The following is a 24,515-nucleotide window of genomic DNA, read 5'->3' on the forward strand; positions in this document are numbered from 1 at the left end:
TCTATTATGATATGCCCACAATCCGCAGTTTAGCAAAAAAAAAAATTTCTGATCATACTCAGATACATATTTTACACAGTTATTACTGTTCAGCTCTCCAAACAGCAAATACAAACCCAATGCAATGGACCAAGAAATGAGAAAAAAAAAGTGAGAATAAATTGTGATGTAAAATTGGCCAGGAGTCAGGAGGCTTGTTTATTTTACTAGGATGGCAAGACTTATACATGCATTTGGAACATAAATGCAAGTGGTCTTGTTACACAACTGGGTATCACATAGCAAAGCCTCTTCCTCATCTAATCCAGGTAACATGTCAGGGCCTTGCATGCCAGAATTACCAAGTCAGAGACATACTTCTAACATCCTTATCCATACAAAAGCATTCAGAACAAATAGAAAAGCTATGCATCACATAAACAATATATACTACACTCACAAACACCACTTTAGCTGTGCCTTTATGTAAAAAATCAAATATTAGGTGCAGATTTAGTGCAATCTTTTCCATGTCATGGCACATGATTTCCATTGTCAAGTGAGATTTTTAGCCATTTATAAACCTAGCATCAACAATCTGCTGTCTCAAATTGTATAAGATTGAATATTTAAAGGTTTTTCTAATGTACTATTTAAAAAGATTGCTACATACAGCATATCACAATTGTAAATTAGACAAGGGAAGCAGTTGAAACAATGAAACTGGAGTATGGAATGATTCTTTTATATGGAAACAGCAGCAGAATTAAGCTCTTTACTGGGTCATCACTAATTTTTTTTATTTTCTGCTACAAGCTTTACTTCAAGCTACTCCTTCCTTTGTGGGAGTGTATGGTGTGTTATGAGACAAGGTTTGTGCAAATAAAGCATTCACTTACACAGAGTTTTGCTATTGATCGCTATAGGCCTAAACTTCAGTCCAGTCTCACAATTTGTCTCAAATAAAAAAGGGCAAATTCACAAATAAAAGTAGCAGACAAGCTCAATCCCCCGTTCTTAGTGTCTAGTTCTCTTTTCAGCCTTGAGAGGGAATAAAAAAGCCACTGTTAAAAAAAGCAGACAAAGCCTAATGGGTCTAGTTAAAAGCACTAACAGCACTAATAGTCTAAATACCACTAGGCAGACTGATGTTACTCCACTCCGCTCACAGCTATTGTCTGCTACCTATTAGACAACTGTGCCTCCACAAGACAGCAGATGCTAAGCCAAGACAGAAAAGCACAGCATGGCTTAGTGTGTCATTGAGCTACTGTCATGGGAAATGAGGATTTCATGATTTATCTAATAAGCCTTCCCTCTAAACGATACACAACTTTCAGGCTCATCTACACTAGCAAATGTGTAACTAAGGCATTGGAATTTGATGACTGAAATTCACTTAGCGCCGAGTAACATGAAGCCTGCCTGAGAGCGATAATCGTGTTTTAGCTTTTTACTTCCTGCCTTATCAGGTCAGAGGTCAACTCATCCAGGTGTCGCTAACAGACGCCCAGAAATTCGCTCAAAAGAGGAAAAAATTCAAACCAGAAGCAAGACGTGAGAACGGGAAATTCATTCAAGTGTCTTTCCTCTACAAAAAAGCAGTAGCCAAGGCAACATGGCTGACAAATGACCCACATAAAGCTCTTGTTGGCTGGACTTTGGCCTGGAGCCAACAGCCACCATGGTACAGAAAGAACTGAAAAGAGGGGGAAAGACTGGCCAAGAAGTGCTACCTCCCATCAACATTTACTCCTGAAATGCATTTCCCATGCTCCTAAACCGACACTGACTCGCTGACTCATTAACACGAATCATCATCTAAATTCTCCAAAGTTCATTCATTCGTGTCTGCCTCCAAATACAATGGTCTCTTAAAAGCACAAAGCTGCTATAGTTTTCAATCATATTTATATCCATATTGCTATGAAAATGCAAAAGGTATAAAGTGATACAGGATAAAAAAACATGCAGTGCAGAAATAAACATTAGCATCGACATAACAAGGCATGCATGTGCATTTAACCAAATCCAAACAATACCGGAAATATGCAAACAACGGGCTGCATCTGTCAATGCTGGAATAAAAGCCACCCCCACAGGGGTAAAAAAAATCTGCTTCCATCAGACAGCGTCAAAAACTGGCACTCAGTGAATCAGAGATAAACAAAGTGACTAACTCTGATAAATATCAGCGCTGTACACAGACTTACAGAAAATGACAATGCTCGTGCAATATTTGTTTAAATACTATTCAATTATTTGCAATATTTACAATCTTAAGACCTATATTCCAATTTATAACAGATGCCTAATGTATTTCTAGAAAAATAAGGTGCCAAGATTGTGTCACTTGATAGCACAAGAAATTTAGAAACAAAATATACACTATATGGACACGTTTGTGGACACCTGAACATATGATTTGCATGTACTTATTAAACATTAGATTTCACATTTAGACCCCATTTGTTCTTATAATAATCTCCACTCATCTGGGAAGATGTTCCGTTCAATTTCAGAGTGTGCTTGTGCAGATTTGTGCTCATTCAGCTACAAGGGTGTTAGTAAAGTCAGATACTGATGTAGGTGAGGTGACGAGGCCTGGGGGTGCAGTCAGCTTTCCAATTCATCGGAATTGTGTTCAATTAGATTGAGGCCAGGGCTCTGTGGCAGGCCACTTAAGATCCCCCACTTCAAAAAAATCCCCCCATATAAAGCATGTCTTCATTCATCTCGCTTTGTTTACTGCACATTGTCTTGCTGGTACAAGGTTTGAGTCTCCTAGTTCAAGTGAATGAAAAAATTGAATGCGACCACATCCAAAGACATCTGATACAATTGTGTACCTTCAATTTTGTGGTAAAAGATTAGGGAGGAACCACAACTATGTCCAAAAAGTATGGGGTCTCGTGTGTCTATAAAGTGTACACTCGCTGTTCACTTCAACAGGTGCACCAGTGTGTCTGCTCATTTATACAGCTGTCTAATCATGTGGCAGCAGTAGTAATGGTGAGTGTATAGATTATAGACTAGTTCATGCATATCAAAAAAGTCCACACTTCACCTCAATGCGTTTCTGTTGCACAGTCTAACCAAAACTTTGCGCATGCAAAAGTTCTTATTGCAATATTGTAATAATGGAAAGCAGCAACCCTATTCTAGATAATATATTCACATATATCCAGATGCCCACAAGACCTCCCACAGAGTGAACATCTGTTTCGAGCCCATCTCAGCCCGAATGACTTTAGCTATAAGTCTGACACCTCACTGTAATTTATTCCTTGTATGTTTTTCTTTTTTGCCTGACAGTACCAGGTTGAGGGCCTCATTAATACTCTTATCTTAGCCCCGGCATTATTCTGCAAAAAAATGTGCCACCTGTTAGTGAGACTGAGTGGGACTGAAAGCAGCTGCCAGGAGCTGGAGTGTCTCTGCGTGTCTGTCTGCAGCTCTCTCTTCACTCACTGACAGCCTGCTGGCTGTCTTTCCCACAATATGAACATGTGCCTTTGTTCTAGCCTGCAGTCGAGGGAGTGGAAACTAGTGAGAAGCAGGTGTCAAGAGGTGTGTGTGTGTACTTGTGAGTGCTGTGAGATGAACAAGATGTGAAAATAAGTGCACAGAACAATGTACACTTGTTGAGTTGAGTGCTACTCACTGCCTTTTTTGCGCTTCGATCGAATTATTTCTCTTCCCTGTTAAAAGCGAAAGCGGATGAGCTGTGTGCTGCAGGTCAGTATGGACGAGTGATTTAGCACAAAACTGACATGACCCACTTGGTCCTTTTAACACACCACCTCACACTGACATTGGAGCTCAGTGCCACTCAGTGTAAAAAAAACAGTTCCGTTGCTCTCACTTTTGACGCCGCCTGTAACCAATACGCTGCTTATTAAAAGGAGCTTTTTATACTCTAAATCATTAAACGCTTAAAATGGCTGACGGTTGTACATACCCTCAACTGCAAACCCGATTCTTCTTGTCACTCTGTGTCACGCCCCACATTTGAGTCAAATTTATGTGCCTTTAATGTGGAATTGTTCCCACACAGGTCGAACTAAAACGTGTGCCAACACAACTAGGCTTCATTCACACCTCGGATGGTTAAAAGGATTCCTCGGCACCTATACCTGCCACTTCTTTAATAACTCATCTAGTGAAGAATTTGTCTCGGTTGTTCTTTGAGGGTTTTGGGGGACCTGACAGGCACGATGAAATTATTTACATCCTCTCATGCAGAGCCTCAAGAAACACAAGACTAAAGGGAGGAAAGGTATTAAAAGTGAATGGAATTCCTCTGATGCGGGTCTCCCCTCCCAACCCATGGTGATAAGAGGGTTAGTGCTAGGTTCACTTCATGATTTAGTGGCCTGCTAGCGAAAACTCTCTCTGCCTGATCCCTGTTTGGATTTCACCAATAACACACACACACTTACATACATACACACAATAGGAAAAGGCAGAACTGGCACTCTTAGTCACTCTCACTTCAAGGCAGCTCATGGTGGGCCGAAATGATTCACTTCCACTCAGCCATGTACTATGAAACAGCAACGAGTGATGTTCTGCAACTCAGCAAAAAGGAGATGGTTCTTTCCTCAAACACTGCCTGCTTCAATTATCCTAGAGCACTAAACAAGTGATCCACTGCATGAAATTTAAAATCTTCTGCACCATTTGAAATGGATTACTCCCCATCCACTGCATCTGCAGCATGGTGTGTATGTAGAAAATATTATATTACTTATATTGGATGCCAGTTGTGGAATTCTATCAGTGAACATGTATGTAAAACCTGTATCACTGTAGAACACTGTCAGGCATTATTTCCCTCATTTTATTTGTTAATGTAGCTATTAATCTGTGTAACTCGCCAGAGATAAGACTTTTTCTCTGGAACATGTTAAAGTATACTAACATTGTAGTCAATATTGCTTAGAAAAATGGTTCCCGAATAAATCTGCATTCTAACGTCCTTGTGGATTACAGTCGGAAATGTCATTCATGTAATTTTTTTCTCCGTACGAGGAACATGAAGCAGTTCTCATCCGTAGCATAAGAAATTGTTCATCGCTACAGATGGAGTAAATAGAAATTATGTTAAAATATAGATTAAAAATATCAAGAAAAAATAAAGTAAGAAACTGTGGTAAAAATGTTTTCCAAAAAAGATTTCCTCTGAGACTAAGCCCTGTTCCACACACATTCCTCTGAGCTTTTCCTTTCATCTCATTACAGAAATCACAAGCCATCCTCATCTTCAAGCTCTCTCATGGCCTTAAAGCCTCTAACATTCCCACATTCGGCTTAATTAATGAGGGCCTCTTACTAATAAAAGCATCTGTCTGGCCCAGCAAAAGATGGAACAAAAACACAAAGCACATGTGCATAGACGCATGAGACTAGAATGCAGTGTGATGGGCTGGCCTGCACTCTCGAGCCTATTCATTGAGAGGAGGGGGACCAATAAAAAGCACCTGGCTTGCCTCACCCTAGCTTCTTCTGGGTTTAATCTGCCCCCTTTCTCCACACCAAAATCCCCGGCCTGGATGTCTTTGTTCTCTTCACAGTGGGACATTAAAATATGGAAGGGGAACGAGCTGAAGTGGATCCCAGCTACCGTAGTGGCATTTGGAGTTTATGGTACTCCACAGGAGTGAGGAATCATTCGAAAGACAGCCAAAACTCAATTAAAACATCAAAAACCCTTCTCCGAGGAGCTCCAGGTGTGTTTTCTGCTTTACGACCACAACGTCTTTTCAGCAGACCGGATCCTAAGAGCTTAGATACCACCTCCCGAAGGGCATCTGCATGCCTGTGAGATGGAATAATGCAAATAAAATATGCGACCAAACTGGAATTACTTTGATTTACGAAACGACTCCAGACATCTGTAATTAATAAGTCTGGGTGGGTGTAAAATGCCACTCGGAGGCATTATATAAATCAATAAGTGTGCCGGGCTTCTCTAATCGCTGGTCTTTCACTTGACCGCTTTAAGGAGGTTGGAATTACTAGCAGTTTGTTCTTTCTGCACTTTCTGAATAAAAAAAAGCTTGAGGCAGTCTGAGGTGGAGAGATGGTAAAAAAAAAAAAAAGACAAAAAAAAAGAGAAGGGTTGAGTTTCACCACAGAAAATCATGTATGAAAAGTGCAATTATACCCGCACTTTCAAAAGCACTCGATTGTTCACAATTCATGCAGGTTCGCAGTTCAAGTGGTGGAAGATGTCACATGCTGAATGTTAGGCCTGTACCACAATTTTAGAGCCATTGTACACTTCAGAATTATCTATTTAAACTTCATAAATGGATTGTTATCTGTAATAAATATGTTAAATCATGCACCACAACACCGCATGTCCCAAAAAACACTGATCCCGTTATCTCTAATGACGTTCTTAATACTGGATGGAACTTTGAAACTAGTTGTGAACTAAAGGAGCAAGTTTTCCTAATGCAGTGGTAACTTCCTGGAAGCACACAGAGCTCAATTGGTTCAGTGAGTTCTGCTTGTGCATTTGTAAAAGTGACAAAAAATGCCACTGACTCCCTTGTGATTCGACAAACTCTCTTATTCCAAATTTGCACAGGTTCCTGCATTCCCTTGGCAACGTCCTTTTTGCTGTTCTTTAAAAGAGCCAATCAACCGGGGGCTGGTAACCAAGCCGCATGTTTATCAGTAACCTGGGTGAACAATGACTGCAACCAGACACTGCCCCTGCCTCTACAGTGAGAGAGAAAGAAAAAGCGAGAGAGTGAGAAAGAGAGAGAAAGAGAGAGAGAGAGAGGGGGGGGGGTAGCGATCTAATGACATTGACACCGATACACTTGGCACTCACAGGCAAGAGCAGATACATGGGTGGGTGACTTTGAAGAAGAAACCAAACTATCTACCATCTCAAGCTACAGCTATAAACACAGTACCGAATGAAGTTCCCATTTTCAAAACAACTATTAACGAGACTTGGCACCATGTGATCATCCGGAGTCCAGCGCTATCAGGTTCAAAAGTCTAGGTCTGCTACAAAAAAAAAAAAAAAAAAACTATTTCCTTAGTATTTTATATAAACCAAGCAAACAAAAAAAGAATACTCATATGGTACTTTTTTAGTCAATAATAAATGATTAAAGCAAATATTTTGCATAAGTAAAACCATTGCATGAATGTGGAATATATCCCAAATCCTTGCAGTATCCTGAAAACACTGGGGTTGAGGGAATACAGTAGATCATGGATGTGATTATGCATTCTTATCCCTAATTTTGTAACCCCTTGATTCAAGCTTGATAGATCCAGAGCCAATTCTAGAATGAATGGGACACAATGTACACATGTGGTTTGCATTTAAAGCCTGGTTGTCTGGCTGCTGTCTTAGTGAAAGCTATAACCTGCGTTGTCACAGTTCAGTGACTCTCACACAAGCTCAATAGGCTGTTTGACTCCTGATCTGATGTGATCTCCTCTAGAGAACTAACACTCCCCACCACACACACACACACACACACACACACACACACACACACACACACACACACACACTCTCCCATCTACATGCACCATTTCTTCTTTGCAAACTTCACACTCCTCGGTTTTTTCCTTTTTGGTTCCAGAATGATTCAAGCCTTTTTAGCTGAAATAACTAATATAAAACTGGCATGCTGTACATTTTCACTGATGTAAGACATTTAAATCCATGTGCAATTTGTACTTAGTGCTGTAATGCCCAAGAAGGTCTAGCACTATGCACATGCACAAAACAAGACGGCTAGCACAAAGACAGCGCTAAGGAAAGCTGGCTGAAGGCCTTAAAGGCTTTTGAATCAAAGGGCAAGCTTCAAGAGGACAATGCTCACACCGAATTCAATGTTCCCAAACAGCCCAGCACCAAAGCCAAACCATGGTGTAAGCAGCCATCAGCTCAGCCTCTGAGTGCCTCTGAGAGGCTTACGGTCACCATGACGATAACCCCACAAACAAACCTAGAATGTGGGGTAAGGCAGGGACATAATGACTACATCATAAGGAATATTTCTAAAATCAGTCAGAAAGTATTAATTAAGCTGTTCCTTCTACGGCTTTTTTTTTTTTACATTGCACAAGATTCCATTAAAATTGTTGCTCCATTCTTTAACAGACAAACAGCGCAATAACATGATCAAATATTTGAGAAAACGAAGAAAAAAAGAAGGTATCTTGATGAGGAGAGAGTGCTCAGCTCATACAAAGCCAGATGTGCTCCTGCAGCACACATGCCAAAGCAGCACTGTCATCACTGTAATAATAGTGTGTGCATTTTATCAGCCAACATGCAGAAGATGCAGCACCCAACACTTCTGCAATGCACAAGCATGGGCAAAGAAATCAGAGTTAAAAGTCACATAAAAATGGACAGAACATTACAAACTAGGTACATTTTCCAAAATCTATCAGAAAAAAGCCACATAAAACTTTCTTTCGGCTTCTCCCATTAGAGGTCGCCACAGCGGATCCTCCGCACGTTTGATTTGGCACATGTTTTACGCTGGATGCCCTTCCTAACGCAACCCTCCCCAATTTATCCGGGCTTGGGACCGGCACTAAGAGTGGCTGGGGATGGTTCCCTGACCGGGAATCGAACCCGGGTCGCAGCGGTGGGAGCGCTGCATCTTAACCACTAGACCACCAGGGGACCTTAAACTTTCTTTTCGGCTTCTCCCGTTAGGGGTCGCCACAGCGGATCCTCCGCACGTTTGATTTGGCACATGTTTTACGCTGGATGCCCTTCCTAACGCAACCCTCCCCAATTTATCCGGGCTTGGGACCGGCACTAAGAGTGGCTGGGGATGGTTCCCTGACCGGGAATCGAACCCGGGTCGCAGCGGTGGGAGCGCTGCATCTTAACCACTAGACCACCAGGGGACCCTAAATATCTACCTAAAAATATTAACAAAATGGGCTGATGGAAAGACTTTGCAAGATTGTTATCAGTGTAGCCCAGTGACAAAGCAGGTTATACAACAATAGCTGAGTACAGAAGGTTTTTTTCACCAGGAGGACGAATTAAACTGCAGGAGTGGCAGATCTTTTCAGAATCAGAAACACGGAGGTATGTGGAAACCGTGATGAAATCGAGCGGAATAAATCGAGGTACAAAGCAGTCATACGACTCTCCTGCTTTACCTAGTGACCTAGCGACTATTCATATTGAGGGAAAAATAAAGCTGTTGTAGTTTGGCTCGGAAGGTCGTGAGCTCGAATCCCAGCACTTTTAAGACGCCATTGCAGTCTGGAACAAAGGTCCGTAAATGTCGACTGCTCAGTGGTATAAATGAGATAAATGGAAGTGACTAAATTAGGGTGTCTGCCAAAATGCCATGAATGCAGAAGAGGTTATAGCTGAAATGTTCACCAAAAAAGTGTTTTGTTAAGGCCACAAAAATCAATCGAAAAATTTTAAAAGAAGAGCATCATAATATATTGTTACACCTTCACCCCCTTCTTGGGAATCAATATGCTTCTTTTGTTCCTTTACTCTTTATTAAAAGCAGGTAACTAGCTCGCTCATGTTATTAAAGTACATTGGTTACCACTTTCAGTCTGAAGATTGGAGCTTAAAATTATTATTTATTAGGTAAAGCATTATTACCAATTTAATACTTTTACAAGTACAAGTACCTTTGATATTTTTCATATACAGTATATTCTTTAAGAGTGATTCGTAATCAAATATTTTGGAGAAGAAGACGAATCTAAGCATTCTTACAATGTGTTTGTTCTTACCATGGTGCTGTGATGTGCTAAAGAAGTGCTGAAGTCCAGCAGAAGTGGGATGAAGCCCAAATGCAAACAACACACCTTTCAGAATAAACACAATCTACATGGTGTGAATGAACTAAGGAAGGTGTGGGATTCACACAGCTAGCTAACACACAGGGTGATCAGATACAAGTGCCATTTCTCTCTCTCTCTCTCTCTTTCTCTCTTTCTCTCTCTCTCTCTCTCTCTCTCTCTCTCTCTCTCTCTCTATCTTGTGCACACATACTGGAATAGTTTATGCATATCGCTTCTGTTTTGTCCATTCTGCCATTAGTCTGTTATGTGTGTCCTGAGATGTAACCAGCTATAAAATGTAGAATTTCTGTATTTTGTCTCAGTTGATAAAAAGCTTTTGCAAGCTACGTATGGCAATTTTTTACTTTTTTGTTTTAGAATGTTGATTGTCCTGGACTCTCCCTCTAGATATTGCCACGTATCCAATAATTAACAAAATCTCAAAAAAGCCCAAGCTCTGCTAAAACTTAATTTTTTCATAATTCTTTAAAATTACCAATGGTGTCATTGACCAAATAAATGTACTACCTTAATGGCACTGTATTTGTGAGCACTGAGTTGGGGTGTGTTTACTAACGGACTCCTATAGAGAATGAGGTCAGCTGCTGTATTGGCAGCCATGGTATGGAACACGTCAGCGCCAGTGGAGATTGATCTCATTCCTGCCATTGCAAAATGGACTGAAGTCTTATAGCACATGAGGAGACATGCTTGGGGGCAACTGTCTTGGGCAATGTGTAGGATTGGAAGAGGCAGGGCAAGAAATGCAGCACTGGCCCTCACATACATTTCAACTGGTACGTTTCTAGTTATTGACAGCTGAGAGATGAGAATTTTTCGGTGTCAAAAATGCTAATTTCAGTTTTTTCGTCTCATAAACTGATATCATTATTGTGAGAGTAATGTATGTTGAAATTATAGAAGAAATTATATTAAAAAAAAACATTGACCTGCAAAGGTGCACATGGTATAGCTTTAATTTGCTCACCTCCACTTATGCAAATGGTAACTAGAAACTTTTACGTATTATACATTCCTGATCTATGTGAACTATTTAAACTCAAGGTACATAAGATGGTACCACCCAAGTGACAAGCAGTACAGCTTGGTAGTCTGATATTCCTGAGAGTATAAGGTTCAATAATAATATTATGGGTTCAATCGGTTCAATAGGTTATGGGTTCAAAGAATGTGGGTTCAATAATAATATTATCATAATAAATTATATCCTACTACACTTTTATGAAACCCATTATTATAATTAACTCATAAAACAGATATTAATTCTATAGTGGCCAATATCAACTACCGGTGCCAATTAAATCTGTTAATAACCAAATTGATGCTTATATTACCATATAAAAATATTTAGCCAATTTTCATTGCATGTGTATGATTTCCTCTCTACTGTTATGAAAATATTTTATTTTCATGCAATTAGTGGTATTGTAAATGTTTCTGTTAAATACTTGTCTTCATGAATCACAATATGAGAAGATCTAATGAAGTGGCTTGAAAAAGTGGCGAACCTACCACAAGACACCGATTATAGGCTAGACCACTGAATTTTTACAGAGATCTGTGATAACACCTGAGTCTGGACTATTAACTACTTAAACTAAAAGAAAACGGAACATATCACGAGAACAAGAAAAGGTCTCGATGATAATAAAAACAAAAAACAAAGGCTGTAGGAAACTAAATAGTAATGAAACCGTTGGAAACCTTTAAAGCAGCGCTCACACCTCATTGTCTTTCGGCCCTTTACTTGCTTTGTGAGATGAGACGGCTTGAACGGTCGTGCCACCTGTGAAAAAAAGGGAGTCCTATGGGTTCAACTTTAACACTGATTCTGCCTATTGCAATTCAGAATAGGTCTTTTGACATGGAAAAGACCCTCCGCTTCCCCTCCCCCCTGCTCTTTTGTCAAAGTGTTTGCGCTGGAAGGGAAACTCAACACACTCCCAGATAACACACAGAGTCATTAATGCAGCTAAACTAAAATAAAATGAATGTGACTTGAATGCGAAAAAAAAGCAGTGGAAGCACTTTAAAAGTCCTTCTAAAGCAGATAAAACAAACCAACAGTCGCTGAATGACTGCAAAGAGGAAGGAGCTGGACTAATTTTTTCAAACGTGAGAGATAATATATGTTTAAGGTTCACAGAAACCTTCAGAAAAACACGGATTTTGGTCTCAAGTTAAAGTAGGCAGAAAAAACTGAAGAATGAATAGAAGTCTGAGAATGTGTTGATGTGATCTCATAGACTTTTCAGTGCATAAAAACAAAAGGTCACAACAAGTCTATCCTGGCTTTAACCTAGGAAGTGTTTGTGCTTTGCATCATTAATTGATTATGATTTAATTTTTATTTACACTATGAAGCATTTAAGAGACTTCATTTTCAATTAATATTTGGGTTTAAAGCAGATTATGATCACATAATTGACCATTCAAACATTACAAAACACAAGACACGAATTTTTGTGGACTTAAAACTTGGTCCAAATTTCTTTATCGCAATTGAGATTTAGCAGTGAAACCAGTCTGTTGGTTACTGCTAATCAGTAGCACTAGGGTTTGATTATGTGCAAGTCAAAGCTCAGCAAAAGAAAGAACAATAGGAAGTACATTTAATCTGGCTTGTAGATAGTCATTAGCTAGGCTAACAAGCTACTTGGCATTAGCTTTCTTGGCATTGATAAAAAAAAAAAAAAATCCTCCACCTTATCCCCTTACACACAGATGTTCACGGGGAAGAAAGGAACTGAAAACTTCATAAACACACATGCACACAACAGCGTCCTGGACTTCAAACTCTGACTCATCCTCATGGAAATTAGATAGAGCTCGATGGAGCTCGAAAATGTGGCAGCAGCATGTAGATCATTTTCCACATCACATGGATTTCCGTATGAAACAGAGAATGCTTTTGTGTGAACTGTTTCAGTGGCCATTGTGAAACTGGACCTACATTAGCATTAATGTAATTTGAGAGGCCCAGAATTAAGTTCGGTGTGTGGCTGTGAACACACAAGGTTAAGGCTGCTGTTTTTTCGCGCCTTGTTGTGAGACGCGAGCACAAGGATCGCTGTAAGGTCGTGCGCAAATGTCTATAACGGCTGTATTGAGCAGGAGTGGAAGGAGAACCTATCCTTTAAGAATGAATGACAGGAGTTCTCAAAAGAGCGGACAACTTTAAAAGGCAGTGCAAATTCAATACGCTTAAGCTTAGCCTAAAGGCTGAAAAAACACCTTTAGGATAAAGTAAGCCCTCTGAACCTTATTTGAACAACAACTGACAACCATGGTTGAATAAATATATAAATCAGATCAATACCATTCGAAGCACTGATGCAGGCAATACAGAATCGTACAAAATCTTTAAAAAGTTTAATAATAATAAAGTGTATTAAACGCCAGTAGCACTTCCTCATCCTTAAAGAAAACCATGGAAATTTGTTGTTATATACATATGTCCTCTAATTATTTGCTGGCATTGTTGCACACTGGTAATGACCAGCATATTGAATTATGATAGATGTCCTCAATGTAGTACAAATATTCTGGGCTTTGATAGAAAAATCTATGGATTCAATATCATGCAAAAAATCAAATATTTTGTTCTGCAGGGATTTTCTATCACTTTCTCAACCAGTACCTGTTAAAGCCCCTTAGTGAGAGAGACAAAGACATGCTGTCACCAGTGCCAGAATAGGGACATCACAAAGTGCAGCAAAGTGTGTTGTGTTACACTGGAACAGGTTCTCAGTTCCAACTTCCAACCAGTGAAATCGCTATCCCATGCTGTGTTTGGCCTGTTAGACACAAACTAAGCTCCTGAGCATAAAGAGTAACACTTGAGACGTGATTTGATGTATGCAGCAAAGCTCTAGTGATGTGCCTTCCAGGGAAAACACACCAGCACTCACAAGGAAACCTTCATTAATAATTCACACAATTTCAGAGAACTATAGTTTGAGAGCCCAGAATTTGCATTCTGTGTAACATTTTCATCTTAAAACATATATCATACATAGAAAATAAAAACTAATGTGAATCCACCTGTCAAACCACAGCCATAACTTTAGTGGCCTAATTTCAGGCAAAATATTTATGTCCGGACTCACAATAATAGACAAACACAGCTGCGTTACATTGTTAAGCAGGAAGTACATTTTTTTCCTCAGTAAAACTGATAGCTATCATTTTCATTCAGAACCATTACTGAAATTAAACTCTAAACCATTACTCTAAATTAGATTGCAACACTACTATTATAGCTATAGAACCTTAGAAGCTTCAATTAAACAGAACACAGATATTATATCGATATTTCTACTATTTCTATTATATTATTTCCACTACCTTTTGCACCTCTTTTTCACATTCTATGACTGTAAATATTCCACTTGTCACAGGATCTGCACTTCACTTACATATTAACTACGCACTACATACTACTAGGTGCATACTAATCCCTTTCCCCCTATTTCCTTTCTCCTTTATCTTGTGATGTACAGTATATGCATCCCCTTAAGCATTTCAGTGAACAATTGTCACTGACATTTTCTGCACGACAAATAAGGTTGAAACTTGAAACTACTAAATCTATAGCAGCTCCTGAAAGCATGTACAGATGCATACAAAGAGAACAAAATGAAGGACAAATGCATCTACGATGAATCATCTCGTTCCTAGTTTACCTCGAAGGTAACCAGACAAATTAAACGGGAGCTTGTGAAGTCCTTAAGACTTTAAGACTTCCTTGTGATGGAAAACTACTGACAGACTTTGCAATAATTTCTTCCATAAATAAACATCTTAAATAAGTAAACACCTTATAAAAGTCGCCATATCATCAGTTATGTATCAACCCAATGCATGAGTTGTTACTATAGAAACTAATTCGACAGCATTGTGGAATAAATTACCATAAGTGAATCAATTCCTGGTATTAACTCTTTGATTAAAAAAAAAAAAACAAAAAACACCTAACTTGAAAGAAGGAAAATAGGCTAAAAGTCTATTGTAGGATATCGTTAAAAATTCCTTTGTAAAACATTTCTAGAGCCATTCGAGGTTTGGGTCATTCATATCTTTGGGGTTGTGTGTTGCCTGAGGCCATAGATGAAACAGCCAGAACGTACAGAATGCTGCTTTAAAGACTGTAATTACACTTCTAGACCCATTCAGCTGCTCAACTGGAAGTGGTCAAACTAGAAATGAATGCAATTGGTTGAGTGCTACTTTTACCTCAAAACCCAGACAGAAAGACTGGAGGACATTTCCTCATAAGACTACAAATAAAGAGCGACGTCACAATTTCTACTAAATTTACATGAAGGTACCGACATTAGAATGCAATCATTTTAAAAAAGGGTGGGGGTGGGGGGTGGGTTATAAGTTATATACAACTTATGCAATATATTTGCAATGTTATAAGTTATATAGAACTATACAAATTATATACAATGTAATAAGTTGTTATATATCAATCTTCACTGCACTATAGTGCCCGCATAAAATGTAGTTATGCCATATTCCAGTGCGCACTGTCCTAGAATAACCCTGTATCTGTCTTTGAGGCTTATTGTATTGTTTTTCATTACTCCCACTTTTGGCACTGGAGTGAAATCACATCCCCCATATTTCTGTCTTGGCTCCTGAATGAGTCTGCAAGATTAAACATGAATCAGATTCCTTTCCTGTTCATTTAACAGAGCTTGTGCTGTTAGGTTCGGTTAATTGATGTTCATATTTCAGTGGGCCCCTGGTTGCTCAGTGAAGTCTGTATGCAGAATTAAAAACGATTGCACTTCGACTGAGTTTGGAATAAAAAAACATTGTCTAATATAAAGAATTGCAAATATCACTGAAAAAATAAATGAGTCTGTCTACAGCACAGATTGTAGGTGGTCGAAGTATAAAGAGAGAGAAGGTCCCTGAGCCAGCCAGACTCAGTAATCTAACAGTTTCTATAGACAGGACAGACAGATATAGCAGCTGCTGCAGAAGTTTCTATGAAAACAGGCGAGGTTTGGCACGGGACAAATTCTGAGTAGTGAGAAGAATGAGCGGAAGAACTTCAATGAGTTTACATCTTTTTTTTTCTATTAATTCGTTAATTGTAGAAATTTGGGGCTAATCTTCTCTCATCGGAAAAACTTTAACAAGCAAGACCCTAGCCCTTGTCTTGCCCTTTGCCTTTCTATGGTCACTGTTCCATACTAACAATACATTGTTGTTATATTGTTATTTAAACGCATGCTGTGTGTGTCGGCTGTATACAGATCGGCTCTGTTGTTGTTTTGGTTGAATGTAAATAAGAAATCAATCAAATTATTAAAAAAAAAAAAGAAAAAGAAATGTTGCCAGAGACCAATAAAAACCTTCTGGATTTCCTCATAAAAAAAAAAAAAAAAAAGAAATTTGTGTAATTTTTATTAAACACAAAATAATATGAATGAATTAAATTCTGTATGATTATCCTATGCATAAAACATTTCTAGGACTTACATTCAGGATCTCTGTGATTAAAGACAAATATCTGCAATTTAACATATAAGTGTATTACACTTCTTTTTTTTGCAACTGAGGTTAAAATCTAGTCCTTGTAGTATTCAAATATTAGCTAAACCTGTACAATAATATATTGCCTGATTATCGGAGAGTTTTCTCCCACCTCTTTTTGGGGTAATAAAATTTGGTTTAAACCTATTCTGTGATCAGTTTAATGAAACTTAATAACAGTACTATACTGTGATACCTGGCTATGATTCGAAGACATCACTTTGAGACGAACTGATATGCAAAAAAGCACCTCAAGTTTCACCATTATAGGCAAAAGGTACATAAAAGCACTAGACTTCCAACAGCAGACAGCCTGACCTGCAGCATGGAGAGGTTAAAGGGTAGAGGGTCATGTCGTAAGTGACCTTACACCTGGGGAAGAGGATAACTTGTTATGACAACAGGCTGAAGGAAAAGCAGGACAGGCCTCATGTCAAGCTACGGAAAATCAATGGTGATTTATACATTAGGCCTGAAGGTAACCAGTGTATGAATATTTGTTCCCTCTTTTCTCGTCCTTTCATTTGTGCAGCTGCTATACAAATGGCAGGGGTAGACGTACAGTCACAGCTGGCCACTACCTCTTAACCTGTTGTTTCCCACACACTCTTTTCTACCTTAACACACACTCTAGCAAGTCTCTTTCATACAGCAACACTCATTGGCCACAGTGGTATATATAAATTACACTTTAACAATAATTTTATATATATATATATATATATATATATATATATATATATATATATATATATATATATATATATATATATATATATCCTTTAAAAACTGGATCTAAGAAAACTAAAACATTTTCGTCTTATACTACAGGGTAGTAGGGTAGGAGCTTCATTGAAATGTTTTTGCGCAAACGGACCTTCGATTTGTTCTCCATGTATAAATTAATGTTTCGATAAAGCGCATCCGTAGTCGATCACACCAAACATGAAGTGAATAGAGGCGATAGATTTCAATGTGGAGCTGTTAAGGTAGCTTGTGGGGTTGAAACTGAGATAAACTTGAATGATCTGGGGTAAGAAATGTGAAAAAGCTCAGCTATGCGAGACCTGTAGCAGGTCATAAAAAAAAAAAAAAAAAAAAAAACATGTCAATGTTGCTACAGGGCTTACATGTATCGGCAAGCTTCCTCTGCTGACCATAACCTGGAGATGTCAGACTCTGGTCCTGTATGACTACGACTCTAAAGATTTTTTTAAAAGATTAATGGTTTGTTTTAGGAGTCAAATCTCTGTCAGACTGTGGCTTGAGAAGACCTGAGTGGGGCATTCTTGCTGTCGTGATTACCCGAGTTAGCACTCATCATCCCCTTGAATGCCACACACAGTATCATGTCAAGTTGAAGAGCTCTGACAAAGCACAGATCTTCAACTTTCACGTCTTATTTAAGCAATGGCACTAACAGTCTTTTAGCCGTCAACGCGGCTTATCACTTGTACTTATCCGGCCAAACAGAGCGGACAGGCGGAAAATCAAAATCAATACTCCTCACAATGGCGAGAGCCACCATGCTTACACAGAGACCCCTGAGATGATAGGGAAAAGGGCTCAAATCATACTGATAAGGGAGATTAGGTTGCAGCCGGAACACCTAGCCCTCATTCCCGCTTGTTTGCCATCCTAAATGAGTTTTTATGGGAAAGACAAGCCTTTGTTGTGTCTACAATGTTAACTTTAGCTTTTATCAGACAGAGAAATCTGGCAGTTCTCTGTTTACTTTCCAAAAACACAGTGGGGTGTTTAAGTCTATAATGTGACAGAAGATAAAAAAAAAAATGGTGATTACTAGCTCAATGATGGCAAATTCAAAGAAGCTCTTCATTAGCTAAAAGGTCTAGCTCAGAGTCAGTTGTTATGCCTTCAGGCCAATTTCCTTTCCCTAGAGTCAAGGGTGAAGAGGTCATACAACCAGTGTTAATGGTTACCTAACATTTGACATGTAGCATGTGTGTGTGTGTGTGTGTGTGTGTGTGTGTGTGGGGGGGGGGGGGGGTAGTATGCATTACTTTAATTAGATTAAAAGACACCATGTAAGAGAGAGAGAGAGAGAGAGAGAGAGAGAGAGAGAGAGAGAGAGAGAGAGAGAGAGAGAGAAAAGAGTCAAAAGGACAGAAATAACTAATCAGAAAATCTTAATAACATGATGACAGAGAGCGAAACAGAGGCTGAGAGAAATATAAACTGGACGACAAAGTAATGCTGGCCGATGCTGTCCTACAAAGGGTCAACCGCAAGCGTGGATTCTGAGCTGAAGAACAGCAATCATGAGAACAAAGAGTAAGCCATAAAGCCACAGGCAGCACACAAAAGAGCAAGAGAGGCTCTCTGAATAGGCTGTATGCAAAATACAGGTTGCAAACAAGCAGGAAGAGGAATGCATGAGAGAGACATCGAGAGGAAAAAAAGGGATGGCAAGAACGTGAAAAAGAAAGAAATACTAAAAGGGTTGTAGCATCTAAAACCCCTGATGTGATTTAAATGACAGAGAGAATAGAGGATAAAAGCAGTGGCATCTCCTGGTGTTCCACTGTACTAATATGATAACGAACACGTTTCAGCAAGTCTCAGAGATAGCGTAATCGAATGAACACTGCTGTACCAGTGCAAACAATTACCTTTTACATTCACGCTCCCACTTGATATAATCTTAGAACGCACTTTCACCAACGACAGTAACTCAATTCTTACATGTGAAAGCACACCACCCACATCAAGAACAACACTTAAATAAAAAGTACAAACAGTTAAAAAAGCGGCTGAACTTGATCCTGCTACAGCCTGGAGCGAACACATGCTTGAGACAGTCGGATAATCAGATCAGTCGGCGGCATTATTCGCAATTCACTGCACTTCTATTTAGACATATACTGTATAATAATAACATAACTGATCCAGAACCTATTTACATATCAGCAGGCTCTTACCTGTGACAGATACTTTCATGGTGGCCTCCAGTGGTCTGTTATTGTCCAGGGCTCGGCTGAGTTTTAGCTCTCCGGTGTCTGGATTTAGAATGAGCAAACTTAATTCATTCCCTTCCATGAAGCTATATTTAAGTTTATCGGACACATCCGGGTCATGAGCTGGTACCTTTCCTATAACCCCGGTAGGAAAACTGTTGGATTTATTAGTGATGTAATTATTAAAGATAATCTCAAAATTCTGCAGGACAGGCTCGTTGTCGTTGACATCAACCAAACGGACGTGGACCGTCGCCCTGCTGACCAGCGGGGCGGACGTGGCCTGTACTACAATCACATACTCTGTCCTTGTCTCATAGTCTAAATCCGTGAGTGCTTTTAGATCTCCAGTAAAAATATCCAATTCGAATACTTCAGGGACATTTCCCTCCACTATTTGGTACATGATTTGAGCGTTAGTTCCTTCATCTGGGTCTATGGCGGTTATCCGCGCCACCACGGAATCGATAGGGCTGTTCTCTTTGACTTCGATATAAAACTCATCCTTGACAAACACTGGCGCGTTGTCGTTAATGTCCAGCACTGACACCTGGATCTCCACTGCTGCTTTGAGGGGAGGAATTCCTCTATCTATCGCATAGGCTTTTAGGTTGTAAACTGGAATGTTTTCTCTATCCAGCTTCCGGTTTGTTCGGATGATTCCGGAAGACTGTTCGATATAGAAATCTCCGTCTCCATCATCGCCACCTTGGAAGGTGTAGATTACCCAGCCGTTGTGTCCTGAATCCCTGTCTGAGGCAGAGATCTGGAGGACGCTGGTGCGCTTAGGTGCATCTTCGAAAACCGTGCCCTGGTACTTTTCTCGGTTAAACTGAGGGATGTTGTCGTTGGCATCCTCCACCATGATCTCCACGTAAGTGGTGTCTGATTTCTGGGGTATGCCGTTGTCATGAGCAATGATAACCAGTGTATAGGCGGGCTGGTCTTCAAAATCAATCTCCATCATTGTGGTAATTGCACCAGTGTCTGGGTCGATTGCAAACTGCGGCACTTTGTCTTCCATGATGTATGTTATACGTGCGTTCTCACCCGTGTCTTCGTCTGTTGCGCTGATTACCACTACGGTGGACCCAATAGGCTTGTCCTCACTCAACATTATATGGTAGTTGGCGCTCTGAAACACGGGTCGGTGCGTGTTGGCGTCGGTGACGTTAATAAAGACCTGTGCTGTGTCGTACAGAGTGCCATCTGAGGCGGTAATCGTCAGAACATACTGTCGTTCCTGCTTGTAATCCAAAGGCAATGCTAGCGTGACGAGGCCGCCGCCGCTTTGACTGGTGATAGCAAACCTGTTCCGAGTGTTTCCACTGGATATCTGATAGGTCACCACACTATTGATGTCCCGGTCCACAGCTGTCACGGTCAGCACACTGCTTCCCACCACAGCATCTTCATTCATTTTCAGGGAGTAAATCTTCTCAGTAAAGGTTGGTGCATTGTCGTTCACGTCCAGCACTGTTATACTAACGCTAGCAGACGAGGACATCACTGGAATCCCGTTGTCCCTGGCTTCCACACCAAAGGTGTAATATTCTGTGGTTTCTCTGTCCAGAGCAGAACTGGCTGTAATCCAGCCTGTGCTATTGTTGATGGTGAAGGGGAAATCAGGGGAAGTATCTGTGAGACAATAATCCAAGCGGGCATTCTCACCAGAATCTGAGTCAATGGCCTGGATATGAATGACTGAATACCCAATAGGTACGTTCTCTAAAATGGTTGCTTGGAAAGGAGTGCTTACAAACATGGGCGCATTGTCGTTAATATCAATTACTTGCACACTGACCAGTCCAGTGCTGTTAATAAGAGGGGGTCTGCCTCCATCCTGGGCCTTAATTCCGAGACTATATTCCCGATGTGTTTCATAATCCAGGGGGTTTATAACATCGATGACACCAGTCAGAGAGTGAATGTAAAACTGGCCTTTTACATTGCCTTTGATTATACTGTAATGAACTCTGGCGTTGTTGCCCTCGTCTTTGTCCGTGGCTTCCACCTGAGCCACCCGAGTGTTGACAGGCACATTCTCAGGCACTTGGACTATATATCTCTTCTCACTGAACTGAGGATAGTTGTCATTCTCATCTTCTACAGTTATATGAACGGTAGCTGTTGCACTGCGAGGTCCTGGGTCCTTTCCTTGGTCATTTGCCTCTACGATGAGCATATATTGTGCTAACGTCTCTCGGTCTGGACGGACTCGGACCTTCACGAGTCCGTTCTTGGAGTCGATCTCGAAAATCGAGTTCACACCATCGGCGTTCACAATTTTATAGATCATGTTGGCGTTGGAAGGCGCATCTTCATCCGTGGCCCTTATTGTCATCACCTCAAAGCCAACTTCGACGTTCTCTCGAATGCTGACCCTGTATTCCGTTTGTTCAAAAACAGGCCCGTGGTCATTGGTGTCTCGGACCGTGACGGTGAGGTAAGATGTAGCTGAACGCCGAGGTGTGCCAAAGTCTGTGGCAGTCACTTTAAACACATGGGTGTCCTTGAACTCTCTGTCCAAAGGTCGCTCAGTTTCGATGTCACCTGTCTGAGGGTCGATCCTTAAGAAGTCGTTGGAGCGGCTATCAAACAAAGCCTCCATGCTGTACTCGATCCTACCAGCTTCTCCACTGTCTGCGTCTGCAGCTTTGAGTGTGATGACCCTCGTGCCCGGTGGCTCGTTCTCCGGGACGGACACTTGGTAGTTGGGCAGCTGGAAGACAGGAGCTGAATTCACACTTCTCCTCCTGCGCAGCCTCCATTCCTGAGCTCCGTGCTCAGCACGCGCTCCCGGTGTCCTCTCCAAGATCAGCCTCACGCGCACCGAGACCGGAGAGCCGCGTAGCGCGCACGTTACTGTCCCATGTGTCTTCTGTTCCAAGCAGATTTCCCCACGAGCGTAAACGCTGCCATCACGCGCAAACGCGTTCAAGCCCTCCGAGACGCACGAGCGTTCCGAAAACTCCCGGGCGTGACGCCGCGTGAAGGCAGGGACACTGTCCTCGAGGTTCACGAGCCGGACACCCGAGGACAAGCAGGAAGTCTTAAGGCTGTAATGGTGATCGACGTGAACGTCAGGCTCGTTCCAGACTCTCTTCCGTCTGTATTTGATAAAGCAGTCCTGGCCGTGAACGAACACGTTGACGTGAGCGAACACCAAATCATGAGTGCTTACCGAGAAGATCCTGAAACTTAGGGAGACCGGGTTGCTCTGCGCCAGGCGCGTGCAGTTCACAGGGCGCACGAGACGGACCGCTCCGTCATGCCGGTCCACTTGAACAGCGTTTTCTAACGCTTTAGAAGTCAAAGTCCGATCAAGTGTATAAATCCAACCCGGTCCGAGTGATAAATCCAGCAGAACGGATCCTGGGTGTAAAGTGTCTGAAAGGTGCAGGTCGAAACATTCAGCGAGAGACAGAGACAGAAGCAGAAGGAGACACACAGTCCCTTCCATGGTCCTTTATATATAAATAAAAAAAAAGCTCAAAACTTTCCCTCGAAATCAATCCCACTCAACCATCAGCTCTCCTTCTCACGAATCCTCGACTTTCTTTTATCCTTCATGGTACTTTCCTGTTGTTGTTGTTGTATTTTTTTTTAAACCACCCCAAAATATCCACGCTCCATAGAGCTCTAACTTCTCGCTCTTGTTCCAGCAAAGTCCCAAATGACGCCAAGATGGCTCCGCGCTCACCACTCCTCCTCCTCCACCTTCTCCACCTTCTCTTCCTCCTTCCCCTGCTGGAGATTAGCATATGAACCCGGTGCGCGCGCGGCTCCACGCACCGAGGATCTTCACGCGCTCCACCGGCGTGATGTCCTTCACACGCGCGCGGTTTATACTTCATCTGAGGGAGAACAAAAAAATTATAAACAAACAGACAAATATATATATATATATATATATATATATATATATATATATATATATATATATATATATATATATATATATATAATTTTCAACATTGTAAATTAATAGTGAAGATCTGAAGACTGAAAGAACACATATCGAATAATGTAGCAAACAAAAAAAGTGTTAAACAACCCCGAATATGTTTGTTTTATATTTTACAGTGTCCAAACTTCATTCAGATTTAGTTTAGCAAACTTATGATTTTCTTATATTCACGAGGTGTTCAGAATATTTCAATTCATACAGAGGAAATTGTAAGTACTCGGTCAATAACACTATTAGTGCTATAACACCTTGAAAAATCCACCAATTCGAGCACTGGTTTCTTGCCATAATATGGATTAAGGCATTAGGGACCCCCCATGACAAATAAAAAAATACTTAGGAGGGTCCCCAGGATTATTTTAGTAAAGAAATATGAATTACACAACAACTGGGGACCCCCATAATCTTTTAGAAAGATATTAAAGAGTAAAAAAAAAAAAATTCAATAATTACATTAAGACATGAAGGCCAGTCAATCTGAAAAACCTCAGGAACTTTAAAAGTATCCTCAAGTACATTCATCAAAACTGATGATGAAGGAAGACCAAGAGCTTCAGTATCTCACAGATACATTTATTAGAGATACAAGCTTTAGAACCATTCATTTACATAAATGTTTTTTGGAGTTCAACATATATAATCCTCCACTGTTCAGAGGAGTTCATAAAAGCTAAGAAAATCTCACGTCAACAAAAGAAAACAACAACAGGGCTTAGAAAACCAAACATCTATTTATTTATTCATTTTATCCTATAAAGATTAAAATAAATGCACTGTACTCTTCGTACACATTTTAACTAAAGGAATCTAAATTCAGTAAAAAAAAAAAAAAAAATTTTTGTTCTTTTGAAAGATAATTTTCTTATGAATAAACATTTTTCCAAAAGAAAAAACAGAATTACCGCAATAGAAAAAGGAAAAAAAATCATAAAAAGGTTTATCGATTTATATTTAGTCTAGTGTCATTTTAAAATAAAATGTACCAGATAAAATCCTATAAGATATTTTTTTGCATGAACAAGTAAAAAATAAATCCCATGAGTTAAGCATCACTTAATGGTAGGTAGATGGAGAAATATAATTATTTATCCGTTGTTTTATGTCAGGCTAAAAATTATTTATTCTATGAGAATTCTTTAGGCTAACTGGTGTGAGATCCTAATTTTTTTTTAAGTTATTTTTTTTTAATGACTTTT

General features: G+C 40.2%; 1 protein-coding gene across 9 annotated transcripts in view; it reads right to left on the reverse strand.

Moving 5' to 3' along the window:
- celsr1a (cadherin EGF LAG seven-pass G-type receptor 1a) overlaps positions 1 to 23,049 on the reverse strand; it is a 77,517-nt gene extending 54,468 nt beyond the window's left edge. For 6 of the 9 annotated variants that reach the window (XM_083528245.1, XM_083528246.1, XM_083528243.1 and 3 more), the window contains exon 1: positions 19,314 to 23,048. In XM_083528245.1, coding sequence (XP_083384371.1) covers positions 19,314 to 22,812 — 3,499 coding nt within the window. In that variant the 5' untranslated portion in view covers positions 22,813 to 23,048. Of the gene's footprint in view, positions 1 to 19,313 lie in introns of all 9 variants that reach the window. The other 3 variants (XM_083528241.1, XM_083528239.1, XM_083528238.1) reach the window with 1 other exon arrangement.
- Positions 23,050 to 24,515: the final 1,466 nt, after the last annotated feature.

The sequence above is a fragment of the Silurus aristotelis genome (assembly GCF_946808225.1).
Source record: "Silurus aristotelis genome assembly, chromosome: 24".
Lineage (NCBI taxonomy): Eukaryota > Metazoa > Chordata > Actinopteri > Siluriformes > Siluridae > Silurus > Silurus aristotelis.